An 18,265-nucleotide genomic window follows, 5' to 3' on the forward strand; every position below is an offset into this window, starting at 1 on the left:
CTCGGACAGCGTTGAGAACATTTTTGGAAACTATTTTTTTTTTCCCGAGAAACTGCCTTAAGTTCTTCCAAAAACCAACAGTGGTTGAGTGTTTTCCACAAGGGGCTTGAACTTGTGACTACATTCATCTTAAAGCAGTCACACCTGCTTTTATCAGGTGATCCAGGTCATCCAGGTGTGTTTACTTATGTTTTCACTTTTCTAAACATGCACCAAATCCTGCTGGAAAAAGTTCATCCTTTTTTTTTTACACCTGTTTGGTGGACACTTGGTTGCTGGAGCCTATCCAGGTGCTGTTTGGGTGAAGGTGGGCTGAACCCTAAATGGGTTACCAGTCCCTCATATTCACACCTGAGGGACTATTTAGGCGCCAAATAATCCACAAAGCTTATTTTAGGACACGCATGCATGAGGAGAGCATGCAAACCTCACACAGAAAGAACCCCGCTGGGATTTGAACCACGACCTTCTCACTGGGAGGTCAAAGTGCAAACCACTGTGCAGCCGGTCATCATGGCACAACCAAAACCAACCAACAGCCGGTGCATCTTTTCTGTTAGGAAATATGAATGAAACCCGCCTTGAGATGCGTAGATGAGCAAAACCTGATGTAAAAACAGAAAAAAGAGATTTTGGATGCTGATCTTTTACTTTTCAACACAACTATTTAGCCTTTTTTACTTTTAAACCCAAAGAAAACCTCAAAATAAATGTATAGAAGAAACTATATTTGGAGTTACTTAGTGATGGTTTCAGTTGCAGCTACTAAAGCAAACTTTATTAGGAATTTGATTTCTCATCCAAAATAAAGTGAAGAAAACTATAAAAGCTGCAGCTGTTGACGGGAAAAGAGAACGTTTTTATCTTTATCTGTATTTAAGAAAAGAATATAAATATTTTGATTTAAAAAAGGAAAAAGCTCCATATTTTGCCTTTGTTCCTAATGTTTAGCTTATAAAATAACACATTCTTCTCCAGGATTAACACAGAATCCCTTTTTCATGTGTTTGTGGTAAACTTTATTTTTCATGTAGTGACGTCACAGCCTTGTGTTCCGGATCGGAACCTCCTGGAATCGATCATCATTCCGTCGGGTTCGGGTCGTTTCACCAAACGCACTTCACCTGGAAAGTGCGCTTTTCTCGGACAGCCCTCTGATTGGTCGCACGCTGTGCTGTGACGGAGGGGGGCGTGGCTCCGTGCTTCACACAAAAGCAGCGTCCGCGGCACGGAGCCCCTCATTCGGTTCGGATCCGCGCTTCGCTGCGTCTCTGAACAGTTTTTGACTTTTGCCAGATTTCTCCTGTTTTTGGTTCCTTTGGAGCGCGCGGCCTGCACGTGCACGCGCATGGGCTTCCGAGCAACGTTCCCCTGACTGCGTCTCCGTTCGTCTCCAGCATGGATTTGGCGTGGATTGCGGGGTTCGTGGTGAGCGCATGCGCCTGGTGCGCCTCGGCGGAGCGGCACAGCGTCTACTGGAACAGCAGCAACACCAAGTAAAGAGCTTATTGTTTTTTAGTCAGTGCGTGCGCAGACATGTAAACGCAGGAAAATAACCGTAAAAGGGTCGATTCCCGCGCCGAAATGTTCTGATCACATTTAGCATTGATTTGGAGCTCAGGCTCATTTAATGCAGTTCTGCATGGAATCAAACGCTGTTGTTGACAGGCTGATGCGGGACAGGCTACCCCGCACCACCTCCATTCTGCCTCGCACTTCTGCCCCGCACAGCCTCCATTCTGCCCCGCACTTCTGCCCCCGTCTCTGCAGCTGTTTACCTGCTTTTATTGCCCAACATGTTTAGTTTTAATGCGTTTCGCAATAATCTGTGTTGTTCCTGCTCTGCGGGATTAGTTCCATCAGGTTATGTCACCTATTAATCCGTGCACGCGGACAGCTGGCTCCTAACTCTGCTGGGGGGAAGTGGGTCTTATTTTGAAAGTCCTGCATCCTGTGCGTGAAGAGCGTCTCCCACCAGGTGATAAAGTTTGCAGCAGCAGCAGTTTTCCCGTCATGACTTGACATCCTGCCGTTGAGGGACTACAAAGGGTTTCCTCTTGCGCGTGCGTGCGTGGATTTTCAAGGAGGTGTGGAAATATCTGTGGCGCTGTCCCCCCCGTCTGACAGATCCAACCTGCGGCTGCAGCGGGAAAATCATCAGATATGAAGAGGGTGGGCTCCAGCAGGAGACCCGAGGGTCTTCATGTTTCAGGTGGTGGAGGAGCAGTGATGGAGGACGGAGGAGGAAACCTGAAGCCAGCAGGTCACGCTGCGTGGGAGACGGATGGATGGCTCGGGGAGGAGAAATTGGAGCTGAAATTGTTGGGGTTAGGGGCCATTCTGCAGAAGTGGGGGGTCAATTAAAGTGATGGTTGATGATGGGTGGGGGTATGAGAGGGGTCAGGTTTGCACATCACCAGCAGACCTGTTGGTGGAGCTGCACGGAAACACACATGGACCGGCGAGCACAGAGCGCCTGCTGGCAGACCATCAGTCAGACGCCGCCGCGGTCAATCAGGCAGAGAACGCCAAACGCCCTCCTACCACCTTAAAGACCCACCCGATGGGAAAAACAGGCGCTTTGGGGGATTTAAACAGGTTCTTGTTGCATTTTTCAGGTGCAAATGGAGGGAAATGAGATTAAAACTACATTTCTGAGTTTTACTCAGTCAGAAAATCATCGTATTTGTGACATAGAGGGTACGTTGGGCGGGGCCACAAGCTCCCTGCTCCGCCCCTTTCTGTTCATCCGTGATGGTCTTTGTTTTCCTGGTCTGGGCTGGACGTCTGGGTAGCTACGATGTTGCTGCTGTTTTTGTTGCACCGCTAATATTAGGTTGGGGCTGTAAGCTAGCAGGTCATTGTGAACAGATGGATGATGGGAAATGGGGGTAGGCTCACTCTGTGTGGGATGTACATTTCTGATGAACCCGTGCCGCTCTGCAGAAACAGGTTTTCAGACGTCATCATTGCTAACAGACCACTGGGACCGCTACAGGTCACATGATCGCAGCGGGACTTAAACTCTGTTTTCTCTGAAAAAGTCCCGGATGGAGTTTGTGTTCAGTCTGGAGGCTGATAATCTCCATCATCACTTCCTGTTTTATTCTTAATCCCATAGTTACAAAAAAGCCTCGTTCAGAATGTTTTCGTCTTTCCCTCCTCCCCTTTTGACCGTTAGCGTGCTGACATCCATCTTTTCCCGTGTGGCGGGCGCTTTTCCTCGTCCGTTGATCAGTTGGACGCCGGATTGATGGCCGTGCTGCGCGTGGCTCAGACTGCGCAGTCAGCCTGCGCAGTCCTGCTGATGGGGGTGGATGCGGTTTCCTCGTGCGCCCCGGGGGCCTCAGACGGCTTGAACTTCTGTGTTTTTTCAGTGCCGGTGAAATCTGTTTCAGATTGTGTTTGGCGCGCTCGGATGTTTCGCCACTTTTCAGCTTTTGTTTCTGATTAGCAACCGCTTCATCATCGGTTCCCAGAAAGAGGCGCTCCGGCTCTGGATCGGCTCGGTTGGTGTTTGGTAAAGGGAGTGTTTCTGGATTACTCAGTCTGACTCACATGCTCGCGTACACAATAACCACACACACACACACGTATTTGCCACATGGCTGTGACGGCCCGCGTCCCCCCCACAGCCCCCCTGGATTCTCCAAACTGCACTAAAACGCTCATTTACTGATGTTTTTTCTTTCCCTCCTGCTGACAGAGAGGGAGTAGGCCTTCACCTCCTCCCTCCTCCTCCTCCCATACTCCCTTTCTGCTTTGTACCTGTCTCCCCCGCTCTCCGCCCCCACCTCTGGGTTTGGCCAGGTGCCCTCCCCAGCTCGGCTGTTAACTGTTTCATGGCTCCTCTCTGTGCTTTTCCAGTTTTGGCGTCTTTTGGAACTCGGAAACATCAAAGCTGTTTCATTTATTTTTGGTCTTTTACCCTGAACAGAGTGGAATCTGTGGAATTTTCCTCCCACATGAAGGACTTTTCTTGGTATTTATGCAGTCAATCTGGGTGTTTGTGATGTGTCCCATACAAATTGGGGGACCGGCCCCCCCGTGGGCGTCAGAAAAGGGGCAGTAACTGGTGTGACGGATGGGGGGTCAGAGTTGTGGAGGTGATGAAGTGGCTCAGCCTCTATCAGTCTGTCACTCATTCGATCTCCACGGTGGTCCCTGAATGCCGCCTGCCACTCAGACCCGCCCGCCCGCCGCAGCTCGGCCTCTGGGAAATTTTCACCGCCCCCCCGTCCTTCGCCCCTTCACTGGCTTTTATCTCAACTTTACAAGCTGTCCCCTTTCAGTCTATTATTTCCTCACCTCCAACTCCGGCCCTCGGAGGAAGGGGGGAGAAGGGAAGCATGCTAAGAGGTGTGGAATTTGGTTTATCGCTCTTGGCACCCGTGGCGATCCGTCACGAGGCACTTTGCCCTTTCCGCCAGCCTTTTCTGTCGGTTCCTTCTCCTGCCTGGTGGTGAAAAGCCCCTCCAGGCCTTGAGCCGCTCCACTTTCTCTTTTCTGCTGTCGAACTGGTCTTTCTGCCCCCCCATCAAGTCCTCCTCCAACGGCAGAAAGCTGCAGAGCCAATCTGAGGGATTAGCCCGCTGGAGGAGGGAGTTCTAGGGAAGACAAACCAGAAGCGGCGTCTGGGTGGACGCATCTGGTTGTGCGTGAGCGTACATGTTCAGACGCATAAACACCGAGGGGGGGCAGGCAGTCACACTGCTTGATGGAATCAGTGTAAAAGTGTTGAGGAGAAATAGGAAAGATTCCTACTTCCTTTATCCTTAATCCTGGTTTGAGGTTTTTCGTCTGGAATCGTCTGCCCCCCCCCCCCCCCCCCCCCCCCCCCCGTTCTCTTAATCTGTTTTTGTAATCCTGCATGGAAATTCAATCTGGGGGAAAAATCTCATCGAGATTATCAGACAAACGGTAATCTCCTCCTATTGGCTGCCGTGCGTTGACTTTTCCTTTCTTGACAGAGAAGATTGAACAGATTGTCGTCCTGACGCGTCAGCGGACGACCGGTTTATCGACTGTGAATCGGGCCAAAGGTTTGAGCTCCCCGCAGGTGTTGCTGGCGGTGTTTGCAGCGTCTGCACGCCCTCTGCTCTGCTGTGCGTCTCCTGCAGAGCGCTGCACTTCCTGCCGGCGTCTTTTCCCGGGAAAACGGCACATCCTGTCTGCACAATAAACAATACGATTCTCACACACCAACACACGCGAGGCCGTGAAAGTCTGGACGCCAGCCGGCCAAACTTCCCATAATTCCATGAGAAACCTTCCAGCGGTGTAAAGCAGGCAGGTTAGCTGGGATTGTCTGCTTTTAGGCGTTCGGCCGTGGCGCCCTGACGTTCTGGAGGTGCTTTCATGCTGACAGACGAATGTCTTCCATGTCTTCATCTGGATTCACGTGTGATTCCCTGCCCGTCCTGGTGCCTCTTCCTTATCTGTGCTGCAGATTTCCTCGGCTGCTTCCTGTTCTGGTTCTGTATGCTGCTTGGCCAGAAGGAAAACTCCACAGCAACACGATTCCCAAAAGCTTCTGTTGTGCTGTTTGTCGGCACCTGATGACGCTGAACCATCGGTAGAGCCGAAACGCGTAAAATGTGGGTTTTATCTGCAGATATGGATTCTTTTCTTCATTTGTGGGAGGGCTAGACTTGTGGTCTACAAAAATATCAGTTGAAAAGCCGGTTCACCTGGAGGAGAACCGACAACCGCCTGAGCAACAGTTGATTCTATCCGAAAAGGTTTAAATGTTTGGATGAGGAGCAGATAAATCCCCGTTAAAGACACGACCCGCGAGAAGAAGAGGTTTGTTTTGGGAAAATCAATCCTGGAGTTTCCTGGTGAAGGCATTTGCCCCCCCCATGAGAAATGTCATGTCAGCGCTAACCTTTCTGCCCCCCTCCCATAAGGGATGAATGTTCATGGGGAGCACATGAGACAGTTGGAAAGAGCATTCGTGTTCGACTAAGCCTCCTCGCTGCAGGAGAATCAGCCCCATGGACTGGACCCAATCCGACGGGAACGGCGGTGGAGCGGCAGCCGAAAGCGTGAATGGCAGGGGGGGGGGGCTGATTGAGATGATTGACAAAAAGTCACATGGGGGGGAAAAGAAAACCGGAATATTGTGTGAAAAGGGAGCAGAAAGACCCCCCCCCCCCCGACGCGCCCGCATGGCTTCACGCCGGCTCCACAAACACGGGTCAGAAAGCTGCATTTTTGGAATGCCACCGGGACAGGCCGTGATTGGTTCAGTGGCTCGGGTGGGGGGGAGGGACAGAGCTGACATGAGGATCTGGTTTGCTTATTGAGTGATGAAAGACGGACAGGGGGGGGCCGACGCTGACGGATGAACGGATCGACACATGAAACGAGCAGAAGTTCAGGAAAACCCAGAACGGTGGATTGGGTGCAGACTTCCCAGAATTCACCTTCAAAGTTCAGACCTGTGGTGCGTCGGCGAGGAGAAGAGCGTGAACAAAGAGGGTTTGGGGGAAAAAGCCCCCCCCCCCTCTATCCGGGCCTTTGCTCTGGGCCTCAGTCTCTCTAAGCCCCTGTATTAGGCAGGGTTTGATGCTGGTCAAAGGACCCCCCCCCAGCCTCCGCTTCACCGCGTAATCCACGCTTGGGCCAAATGATTAGAGGGTCCCCCGCATTCCTGGTTTACCCATCCGTGATGTGGGCCGGTGGCCTTTTGGGCGGCGGGAGGAGAGTCTGTTTATGCTGCTACTGTTTCTGCAGGAGGCAGCATGAATGAATGACGGCGGCATCCACCGCCCGGCTCTGGAGGCTCTTTCCTCCGTGGGATTGTCCCTGTAAAACTCTCCGCTGCTGACTCGGCAAAGGTGCGACCTGTGATCCGCACGGCGGCCTCTGCGGCCTCGGAGGTCCAGCATTCCACAGCGCCATGGAGCACAGAAACCAGAGGGTGACGGACGGTTGAAAGGCGCAGATAGAGGCTGAGAGATTAAAGCAGAGAGATTAGACCTCTGCTCCTGGAAAGCCTCCAGTGAATCAGGAATTCCTCCTCAGGAGAGGAGGAAGAGGAGGCGTGTTTTCCACTCGCAGCCACAGCGGCTGGTTCTTCATCTTCCAGGTTATCAGGACTGAAACACACTCCCCAAATTCCTCAGAGCTCTGAAGACGCATCACACGTTTATCAGACATAAACATCAGGCTCAGGCAGACGCATGCGACGAGGAGATCCCAAAAGGTTTCCACGGTAACCGCAGTTCAAACACTTGGAAACCAGATTAAAGTCAAGGAGAGAAACTGTTTCTTTGGTTCTTTTATTCACTCGTTCATAAATTTACCTAGGCAGCGTTACGTTGGGATTTATAGTTACAGAACATATGGAACGGTCAAAAGCCTGTTTCCTTCTCAGGTACAAGGTGTCTCCATGGTAACGCCGCGGTGGACGCTTTAACACAATCCGGCTGCACAAACGCCACGCCCACTGGATCCATCGATAAGCAAAAGTGATAAGTGATCCGCCAAAGCTCAAAGTTATTCGATAAACGTATGCAAGGCCAGAAGCAAATAGCGTTTGTCAAAGCGTTTGTCAGAGCGTCTATCTGCTCCAAAGCTGCAGACGGAGGATTTTGAAAGTTAGCTCGTTTACATGCACACTGACTATCCCATCGTTATCTGGTTTCTTCGGTTAATGGATCCTTCCAGTGACTTGTAGGCAGGATAATCCAACATTCTCTATCCGATCACGCACTTATCCGATAACGAGATGACAGATTACCACGTTGATTTCTCCCTGAAAAGCTGATACTTCCCTGCATGTTTCCACTTTGTTCCTGAACATCTGAGCGTGCTTAACTGCTGACTGTATCAGCGAACTGGACTGAGTGGCCCCTCCCCCCTGGCGTTCCAAATGGCGTATACTTGTATACTTATGTGGAGCTTTTCTACCTACAAGGACAAACCGCTTTACAGTCACAGACCCATTCACCCAGTCACACACATTCACTCACACATTTTCACACCCATTCACACACTGGTGGCCATCACATCCTGCCAAACACAGGCGCCTGCCTACCACCAGAGGCAAGGTGGGGTTCAGTGTCTTGCCCAAGGACCCTTCGACTCATGGACGTGCAAGGCAGGAATTGAACCTGCAATATTACGTTCATGGGTCGACCGCCCTACCGCTGCACCAAGGCAGCCAAACAGGAAGCGGTTCCAAGAAGCTAAAATCCGACAGGCGTCCACTGAGAAACAAACAGCTGGTACTGAGTCGTTCTAATGGTCAGAGGAACCGTTCTGGATCTGGTACCTTTTTATTTTATATCTTCTTGAAAATCCTCCTTTTTTCCTCTAGTTCAAGGACCAATCAGATGCCTCATTGAAAGTAGGTGGAGCCTGCTGACCCCCATGCCCAACGCTCAAAACATGAGGAAATGAGGACTCGGATCCATTTGGACCAATGACATCTGGCTCCAATGTGGCGGCGTCTTCCATTTCTCTGTGGGTGGCGTCCAGTCGTCTGATACGGTCATTGGTGTTGGGCGTTCACGTGAGACTCCGGGGATCTATAACACATTTTTCCTTTACGGACAAACGGGGTAAAGTAGCAGTTTGGCGTGTGTTTCGTAGACGAATGGATCCGACATAATCAGAGCTGCGGCTCCACCTGTCAGCCATCCATGAGAACGGACAGGAAGTGAGAATGTGACGGACAGGAAGTGTGAAGGTGACGGACAGGAAGTGTGAAGGTGACGGACAGGAAGTGTGAAGGTGACGGACAGGAAGTGTGAACGTGACATCATTCTCCTCCAAAATCAATCAGCAAATGGTCAAACGTGAAGCTCTCTGATGGTGGATCTGGTTTCTGCAGGTTCCTGGTCTCGCTGAAGGATTTGAGTCCCTCGTAACTTTTGCTTTGCTGGACTCAAACGTTGGTCTTGAAGGACGTTGGTTGAATCCGTGAACCACGCTGACGATGCCGAGGTGTCGGAGGGGAAATGAAACGTTTTCCATAAATGAAAGTCCGTGTCCAGCCCTTCCCTGGGGTGCGTTCAGGGACCATCTCCCCGCCCCCCAGGCGCACTGTGAACGGAGACACTGTATGAGGCGGGGGCGGGGGGGCGGGGGGGGGGGGCAGCCATTAAGCCACTGTAGCCGTCACACAGAAACACTTTCACAGAGGAACTTCAAAAACCAGGCCTTTGACCCCCCCGGCCCACTTCTATTCAAGCCCCCTGCTAAGACTCTGAGCCCTGAAGGCCTAAGAAGTGGGGGGGCCGGGGCATAATTACCCCCTCCAGGGCAACTTTAATACCCTCTTTTTGTGTTCTAATTGCACCCCCCTTCCACCATCTTTTGATGAACTCATGGGGACCGTATCACAGGTTGTAATCGGGGGTAAAGGACGGTTGGGGGGGGGGGGTTTGTTTGTGTGTGTTTTCAGTCATTACGGAGGAGGGGGGGGGGGGGCAGCGGTGCCTGTTCAGTCGTGTTATGGACTCGGCTGGAATTGAAAGTCCGAACGCACCGATCCGGTAAACGAAGTGCGGTGGGAAAGCCGTGGGGCTACATGATCGCCCCTCCCCGGTCATCGCCACGGCGACGTGCCTGTTTTCTAACGACAACGCCGTCCTCAGCAGTGAGGGAATGCAGTCCGGCAGGGATGAGTGACCCCCCCTCACCCTTCCTAGAGAGGGGAGGGAGCCAAAAGGGGGGGGAGCAGGAGTCAGATCCTCTGAGTTTGGAGCCTCGGCGTCTGTCGTTGCCCCGGGAAGGGGGTATTAAGAGGTTCCCTGGCAACAAACATCACTAACTAATGAGCGTCTGGTGGACCTTTTGATGGTTAGTCACACATATGGACCCTGTCACCCCCCCCCCCCCCCCCCCCACGCCACGCCCCTTGTAAGATTTTATGAGGAATTACCAAAGACAAACGGACTTCAGCTCGGGTCTGACGCCTGCAGGCTCTCCAGAATCACACGTCTCTGTAGATCAGAGCTGATCCCTGATATTTGTGTTCCTCCTCGAGCTGCTGAACGGCTCACAGACCCACATATGTGCAGCAACACAACATAACCCCACATCACAAACTTTTCTGCTGTGAAAACACTGGAGGACGTCAAATCTCAGGGATCCGCTTGGTGAGCCAGAACGGGAGGAGCTGTGCTCCGGGGGGGGGGGTTTGTGAGGGGGTGGGTGGTGGTAAATGGTAGGTAGCTTCGGCTTCGGGTTGTTGATGGACCGGAATTACAGTGGAGTGTGTGGAACTGTGTGTGTGTGTGTGTGTGTGTGTGTGTGTGTGTTAGCAGTTGCCGGCTGCAGCCGGTGATGGATGGCTTCAGCCGGGTCCCCCCCCCCCCCACAGCGCTCCTCCATTCGGGAGGAGGACAGAGCTGGAATATCTTTACTCACCTGGACAGGGGGGGGGGATAGGCGGAGCTCCTTTTGTCTCGCATGTTAATGCACAGAGGTGTGGAGCGGACGGCGCTCTGAAGGGGAGACTTTAAAGACCATCGTAAAAAGGGGGAGGGGTGGGTGGTGGGGGGTGACTGTCTCTGTCTGTAAGGAGCGGGACGGTTGCAGGCTGAACGTCGGCATCCATCCTGCTCGGCTGCATTTTCCTCCTGCGTCTGCCTCGTCTGCGGACGAGCAGCTCGCAGACGGCGATTCTCACTCGTCTGCCGTCTGCACAGGCTAAGCGGCTGCTAACAGTTCTCTGTAAACACGGCTGAGCTCCTGGGGGGCGTGGGGTCGATGCTCAGGGCTACGTTCATTCATGTGCATGCGCCCCTTTCCCCGTCACTCTTTGGTGTTTTCCTGTTTCCTTCAGCTTCGGCTCGTCTCGTCCATCCTTTGTCCTGCGCTCCGTCTCCCTCTGATTTCCCTGCTGAACAGCAGATCAATAAATAATCAGCGGCTCTCAGGTTTATATTTATCGCCGCTCCGATGCTGGCCGTGATCCGTCTCCCGCCGCCCGCCTGTAACCTCCCTGTCCCGTTTCCTCCCTCAGGTTTCACCTGGACGACTACGCCGTGGAGGTGAAGCTCAACGACTACCTGGACATCGTCTGCCCCCACTACCCCCAGGGCGAGGTGCCCCTGCTGGACGCCGAGCGCTACGTGCTCTACATGGTGGAGCGCCAGGACTACGAAACCTGCAAGCCCCAGTCGTACGACCAAATGCGCTGGGAGTGCAGCCACCCGTTCTCCCCCCACGCCCCGGAGAAGTTCTCCGAGAAGTTCCAGCGTTTTACTCCGTTCACGCTGGGAAAGGAGTTTCGTCAGGGAGAGAGCTACTATTACATCTGTAAGTGTCTGCATGTTTGCTTTCTCCTTTATTCAAACTCATCTTAAGTTAGACACAAAAACACTGCAGTTTCTCCTCAAATCTCAGTCTTGTGTTTAATCTACAAACACAAGGATGGGACAGGAATTTAAGGAATGATCAAAATTCCGAGTGATGAATCGTAGCTTTGATGCACTCAGAGGGGAGGGGGAGACTCCCACAGAAAACTCCTTCATTCAGTCCTGAGGTCGAGTGAGGAAATCCCATCACGCCCTGATGACTGGGTTTCGGTTGAGAAACACTAAAAATAAGGTTGTGTGCTTTTTAGTGAGACTGCAGTACAAAAAAAGATGTTCTAAAATGATCTGGACGTTCAGATCATTTAAGACTTTTTAGGATCATCGAGACTTTTAGGGAAAAGCTTTTTAAAAGAAGAAACTTGCTCAGAATTTGAACAAAATGTGTCTTTAAAGTCCCACTCTGCTCATCGTTGGATCTGTTTTAAAACGTTTCCGGTGATTCTTTTAGATTATGATGAAGCCGTTTATAGCTAAAATCCTGAAACCTGTGTCGTTTTCTAGGACCTAGTTTCTGCAGAGCGGCAGGAGTTCATCAGAAATTCACCTCTGTGTTGTGGGCGGGGCCGCTGGGGCTCCTGCTAGCTTACAGCCCCTCACACCTTGATTCACAATCATTTGAAGAAATACACAGAAATAGAATTTTAAGCCAATTTGTTTTATTTCTATCCTCCATCATCACAAAAATGTCTTATGATCAGGTTAAAAACACCAAAAACACCATTTTTTATTGTCATGTAAATAATTAATTTTATTATTATGTCAACAAATAAAACACATTAAAAATGTATAAAAATCATCACAGCTCCCCTAAAAATGCTCATTTTCTGCTTCAAGAGTCCGGAGTGCAAAGCCGTACGATCGTCTTGATGTTGTCCTGCGATGTAGATTCTGAGCACAGGGAGCAGCTTTTTGGGGCGGAGCTTGTGTGTGTTGGGGGAGGGGGGGTCATGGTGTCAGCTTGGTTTGGACCATGTTTGCCCGGCTTTAACATCCACACCCGACCACGGCTGTAATTGGATAAACGGCGGGACGGGTTGGAGGCTCACAGATGGCTGCCTTGAGGCTTTGTCCTGGTGTCTTCCTCTTGCCAAGTGTGTGTGTGTGTGTGTGTGTGTGTGCGTGTGCTCGTGTGCGCGCACATGGGAAGTTGGATTAAGGCGAAGGATAAGTGCAAAACACTGAATGTTGATATCTCTACCCCCCCCCCCCCCCCCCCCCCCCCCCCCCCCGCAGCAAAGCCTTTGCACCATCATGGCCAGGAGTGTCTCCGGCTCAGAGTGGACGTCATAGCAGCTGATGGTGAGGCCCCGCCCCCTTTTTTGGACTGAAATCTTCATCTTTTGTAGTCTGGCTGAAACCCAAAGTGATCCTATGTTTGTTTCCAGGTTCTCAAGAGGCCAGAGTGGGTAACGGACGGAGGGGCGGGGTTGTGGTTGGAGCAGGCGGCGGCGTTCACAACCCGTCCAACAGAATGCCTGCAGGTACGTCGGCCGAGCCTCCGTCCAACCGAGCTGTCAGTTACTTGGCGACGTGCTGGGTCAGGCTGTAAGCTAACACGCCGTTGTGTCTCCAGCAGACGACCCGGTGGTGGTTCTGCCAGACGTTCAGAAGAGCGTCCGGAGCGCTGCGGCTCCGTCGCTCTCCGCCCTCTCGCCGCTGCTCTCAGTGCTGCTTTTGCTGCTCTGAGGCGTTCCTGTTGGCGGACGGCTGCTTCTGTCACGGACTACAATGAAGAACGCCTGCGGGTTTGGAAACCAGCGGCCCACAAAGAGCGCGCCCGGTGCTGGCCACAGGGAGAGACGCTTTGAGCCGGGGAACGTCAGACAAAGTTCTGGTGCTTTGTCCCACTTTTTCATGAGGAGGGGGTCTTCTTTTGTGAGAGACAAAGCTCACTTTGAGTTAGTCTACAGGACCCCCCCCCCCCCCCCCCCCCCCTCTGTAAATGTGTGGCAAACTTTAAAAAAAAAGAAAGATGTGAAGCAGCTGCAGAACAAACCTCAAACTGGACCAACGATGACATCTGCAGTCATGAGATGCATCCGTGACCCTTTGAGCCAAAGAGCAGACCCTCACACCCCCCACTGTTGTGCACTCCTTGTTGTGTTTTTGTCGTCGGTGTGACGACTTTCTCTACATGTAGCATCTACGACGCAGGAGCTCCTCTGGTTTTTATGCAGATTCTTTGCTCCTGAACAGAAACACTGCTAAGTTCACTGCAAAAACGTTCAGTCTCTCCAATTTTTAGTTAAATATAATGATTGAACTTGATGTTAATAGATCAGTTTTTATGAAAGAACAACCTGAAGATGTGAATGTTCATTTGATAAAGGAAATAAATCTGCCCAGAAAAAACATTTTAATAAATAAATAGTGGTGGCAGATTTGTTTTTTTGTATTTTAAGTTAAATTTTTTATTTCTTTAACCATTTTTATCTGTTAAATGGCACCAAATTGGTAAAATGAGCTAAATATTTGTGAAAATTGAACGTTTTTGCAGTGTTTGTTGGCGGATGAAGCACTGTCATCCCAAGCTGTGTCCATCATTTCTGTGTATATTCTGTGAAGATAATTTATGACATTTGCAGCTGAGAAGTGTCCACGAGCCTCTCCTCCCAAACGTTTCCTGGTGGCAGCGTGGGGGGCGGAGCCTGTGTCTGTGTGACTGTGACGTGGCGTGTCGGTGATGGTGGGGAGAGGTGGAAGTGCTGATTGAAGAGGTTTTTCTGCCAAACACTGGGATGTGTGTGAGAACACAGAGACCTTCACCGTTTCTCAAAGCTGCTCCTTGTTTTATACAAATGGACTTTTTATGGTTTTTTCAGTCAAAACATTGAGATGTTTGTGACGGTCACCAGTTTACAGCCGAGACACAGCATCAGACGTGGTCGCCAAGTTTGTTTTTCCACCGCACAGGAAGGAAGGATGAAGTACAGCGAGGGCGATGCTTTCACCCCCATTTCTGTCTTCTTACCTGGACTCTCGTTGCCTAATTTTGTACATTTGTAATTAGGAGAAATGTATATTATATGTATATGTGTACATATAAATATATATATTATATAAAAAAGACCAGTTTGATAAATGTGAAAAGTTTTCATGTGAAATAAAAAAACAAAGTATTTTTGGAAGACCAGTACTATTGTGTTTATTGTGCATTGTGTTGATGTGGGGTTGTCACGGCAACAGGAGAACTGCCTCCTCTTGGAAGTAAGAAACATCGAAGCTGTCAAAACAAGTTTGATTGTCTTCATGATCTGAGTTTGAAAGATGTCAGTCTTTAAATCAGAAATTCAGTCCTTTGGGTTAAAACATCTTTAGATAAATTTCTGTTCATTGTGAGGAGATGAAAGCTAAGTTTTTATTAGAATTTGATGTTATAAACAGGTTTAAAGAACCCATTTTAACCAAATCTGTGCCTCTTTTTATAAAGTTTGGACCCCCCGGTTTGAACATTTTCCTGTCCACAAAGTTGCACACATGCGAACTTTAGTTTAGCAGATGACTCCCAGGTGACTCCTGCAGGTGAGAGCTGCAGGTGACGCGGTCCTTGGCTCCTCCCCACGTGGCACGCCGTCTTCGTGTGGCGCTGCAATGAGGACCGAAGGGATTTGAGACTCTATAAAGTGCTCTGACCAGCCGAGGTCACATGTACACGATAAGGCAGGCCGGCGCATCAACGATAGATGAGGACATTTAAAGATACGTTAAGATTTAGCTCAAAAACCCACTTTGGTGATTTGATGCTAATAATAGAATTCACTTCTCATATATATTTTTTTACTGGTGTGACAGTTTTTGCTGTTGAATCTGTGTTATAATTTGTTTTTGTTTTTTTAATTCTTGTGTGTTAACATGTTTGCAGAGGTTTTTCACAAAGACTGAACTTTCAGCAGAAACCAAAAGCTCGTTGATGAAAATGATCAAATGTGCTGTCAGATTCAAACAAAGGCAACTATTTTCAGTTCTTCTCAGTCACAAAGGCAAAAACATCGATGCTTTGATGAAATCAACGGCGTTCCCGTGTTTCTGGAAAACCAGACAATAAGATTTGACTAACATCTGGAACAAATGTGCAGAAAAGTCTGTTTGTTGCAGAGAAACCATTTCTGTGGTTGTTTCTCTATGAAAAGGACACATTTACAAACAGTCAAACAATGACGTATGACTGGAAGATCACTATAATTATTTACAGATCTTTACAAACCAAACAGAGGCTCAGAAAAACCTCCTGTTCTCAGCATCACAACTGCATGAATGGAAAAAGCAGTTTTCTATGATCTTTTCATTATGCATTACAGGGGTTCTATTATATGTTATAGAAATATGCTTGATTCCTGCCCTCAGTAGCAGATAATGTGTGCCGAGGTCGCCAGTAGGCCTGTTTTTGACTTTAGTCTCTGTTTTCTTTCTGTTCTGGAGTGTTTGTGGAGCCATGACACCTGCAATGCAGACAAAAACACACCATTTATGACGTATCTAGTATGTTTTCATCTTCCCTTACTGAATAATAAAAACGCCTTTTTGCCTTGAGGACAGAGAGAGCGGACAGCCACAGATCCTTACAGGTCGTACTTTTCCACCCCTCCCCTTTTGAAAACTCTTTTCGTTTCCCAAACTGCACATTTCATTTTTGGACGTCCAACATCATCCGAATCTGTGAGACCGGACGAGACGGACGGCGACACCATTCAGCAAAATCACAATTTTTTAAATTCATTTTTGATGTGTATTTTTGCATTTGAATTCAAAAATGCATTTGAATATATTTGAACATGTGGCTCTTTAAATAGAGGTCAGAGGTCAGATAAAAAGTGTTTTGGACCAAAGTATTTTTGTCTGCATGTTTTGGTCCTTTTTTTTCTTTTACTGGCAGAGGCTTGGAGCCAACCGAGTCCCCTGAGGCGGGCCCAGTCTTCAGACGGCGTTGGCAAAGCCCTCTGCAGCTCTCAGAACGCCGCGGTGACACTTGCTTTTCTCCTTGACTGAGCCGCTCCAGTCACAGAGAAGCTCTTGACCTTTTCCCGATAACTTCCCAGGAGCGCAGCGGCAAACGGATTATCACGCTCCCATTGAATGTGTTGCAGGAGCCCTGCACCGTGAAGAGGAGCGATTTATCGGCGTCCGGCAACAGCGCATCCGTCGCCCTTGGTTAGACTTTTCATGGATTATGGGGTTGGTGGGGTAAACATTCATGACAAAGAAGCAGAGCTTTCATTTCCCTGCTTCCTTCCACGAGTCAAAGAAATCTGGTTTCCATTGAAATGAAGATAAAACTTTAAGGAAACCAAACCGGAGGAGAGCGTCCTCCGTCTGTGAAGAAGGTTCCAGCAGACTAATGTGACACAAAGAAAACGGAACCAGGACCAAACGTGTTGGGGTTCTGTTAGAATTGGGTTTCGGTTCCCTCACAGTGAACACACCTTCTCCTAGCATTCCTTATCTTCCATTCAAAGCCATTGCTCTCACCCCCCCTCCCAGAGGAGCTCTCCAGCCGTGACAGTACAAACAGCAGTGGAGCCGGCGCCCCCGCTCCACAGCTCCCCGACCTTTTCAGACACATGCTCATAAATTAGCCCGGAGGAGGCTCTGTGCAGTGGGAGCTCCTCAAAGGGGAGCCGTCCTCTTTTATTTACGCACTCGATCAGCAAAGCAGCTCCAGGAAACGTGGACAGCGAGTGTGAACCCCTTAAACACTGCAGTAAAAGTTATGGGCTGTGAGGAGATAAATGTGGCGCACTGACTCAGCAGCAACACCGACGAGGTTCAGGAGGACCGACGCCCACAGAAAAGGACAGTCAGTGAGTGAGAACCACTCATCCCAGTTTGGACTGAAACCATGTTAGGAGGGGCTTTGATCCACTTTCTGGATTATTCTACACTGCAAAAAACAGAAATACCTCAAAACTTCTTCCCCCACCAGCAGATTTTCTTTAAAAATAGTCAGAAAAATAGTCTTACCAAGAAGAATTCTCTTCTTAAGAGGAAAACTGTGTTTTTCTCAAACAGAGATTATTCTGCTGTTGGAAAAACGTCTCACAAGATTATTTTTCTTTCAAGACAGAAAATGTGACATTTTGTTCATGAAACGGGGGCGTTTTTACTTTCTGAAGATTCCTTTTTTGCCAAATTGTACAGTAAATATCCAAAAACTGCAGCACATGGATGGTGACTGTTTCCCATCTTTGAAGATTTGTGGCATTTTTCTGATGATGGAGGATATTTATACAGAAAATGAAGATGAAAACTGCATCTCTGAGTATTTCTTTATCCAAATCGTGAATCAGGAGCAGACGGAAAATGTTTGTATTTGTGATGTAGAAGATGTGCTGGGCGGGGCCATAAGCTCCCTGATGCATCCACCTGTAGACGACTAGACTCCTGTGGGTCTTTGGAATTTGGCAGTGTCATTAAAAGTCCTCTGGGAACGCTTTGAAAACAGATCAACAGATGATCAGAGTGGAACTTTAGGCAGGATGCATGTCTTAGATTAAAATCACTTTTATATTTTCACATCGGTTTGCTATAAGCTGGTCTTCCTTTCAGTTCTGGTTCAGGTTTTCACACAAATGTGTTTTCTGTTTTTTTTTTTTTTTACATTTTAAATCCAATTGTCAGGTTTCAGAGCTCACAGAGTTCATGCCAATCATCGTTTCTATACTGATGATGTGGTTTTTGCTAAAGCTCATTTTACAACATGCTTTGAAGATCGTTCAGAAAATGTTTTTAAAGCTGGATCTTTAGTACAAATTAAAGCAATTAAAACAAAGAGCAGGTTAATGCAGATGTGTCCTGCAGCTGTAACTCTGCAAGGGGCTGAAATTAAAAACTTGGCTTAAAGGAAATTGATGAACAATCGGTGAAGAGATTGAAAATTGATTTTTATTTTTCTCTTCTAATGCAAAAAGAAAACTTGTTGCAGAGATCGTCTT

The 18,265-nt window shown here is 49.1% G+C and overlaps 2 protein-coding genes across 4 annotated transcripts in view; both read left to right on the top strand.

Annotated features, from left to right (window-relative positions):
- LOC105354996 (CD209 antigen-like protein E) overlaps positions 1-18,265 on the top strand; it is a 686,243-nt gene that overhangs the window by 399,417 nt on the left and 268,561 nt on the right. The window lies entirely within an intron of this gene.
- On the top strand, positions 1,224-14,396 carry LOC111948169 (ephrin-A1-like). Of its 2 annotated transcripts, none has more exons than XM_023959718.1 (5): positions 1,224-1,496; positions 10,982-11,277; positions 12,570-12,635; positions 12,722-12,817; positions 12,913-14,396. In XM_023959718.1, the coding sequence occupies exons 1-5, from the start codon at positions 1,399-1,401 to the stop codon at positions 13,020-13,022; spliced, it is 666 nt and encodes a 221-aa protein (XP_023815486.1). In that variant the 5' UTR covers positions 1,224-1,398; the 3' UTR covers positions 13,023-14,396. The 2 variants fall into 2 exon arrangements, with proteins under 2 accessions (XP_023815486.1, XP_023815485.1); XM_023959717.1 differs by having other exon boundaries at positions 1,225-1,496; positions 12,910-14,396.

Source organism: Oryzias latipes, chromosome 11 (assembly GCF_002234675.1).
Source record: "Oryzias latipes chromosome 11, ASM223467v1".
Lineage (NCBI taxonomy): Eukaryota > Metazoa > Chordata > Actinopteri > Beloniformes > Adrianichthyidae > Oryzias > Oryzias latipes.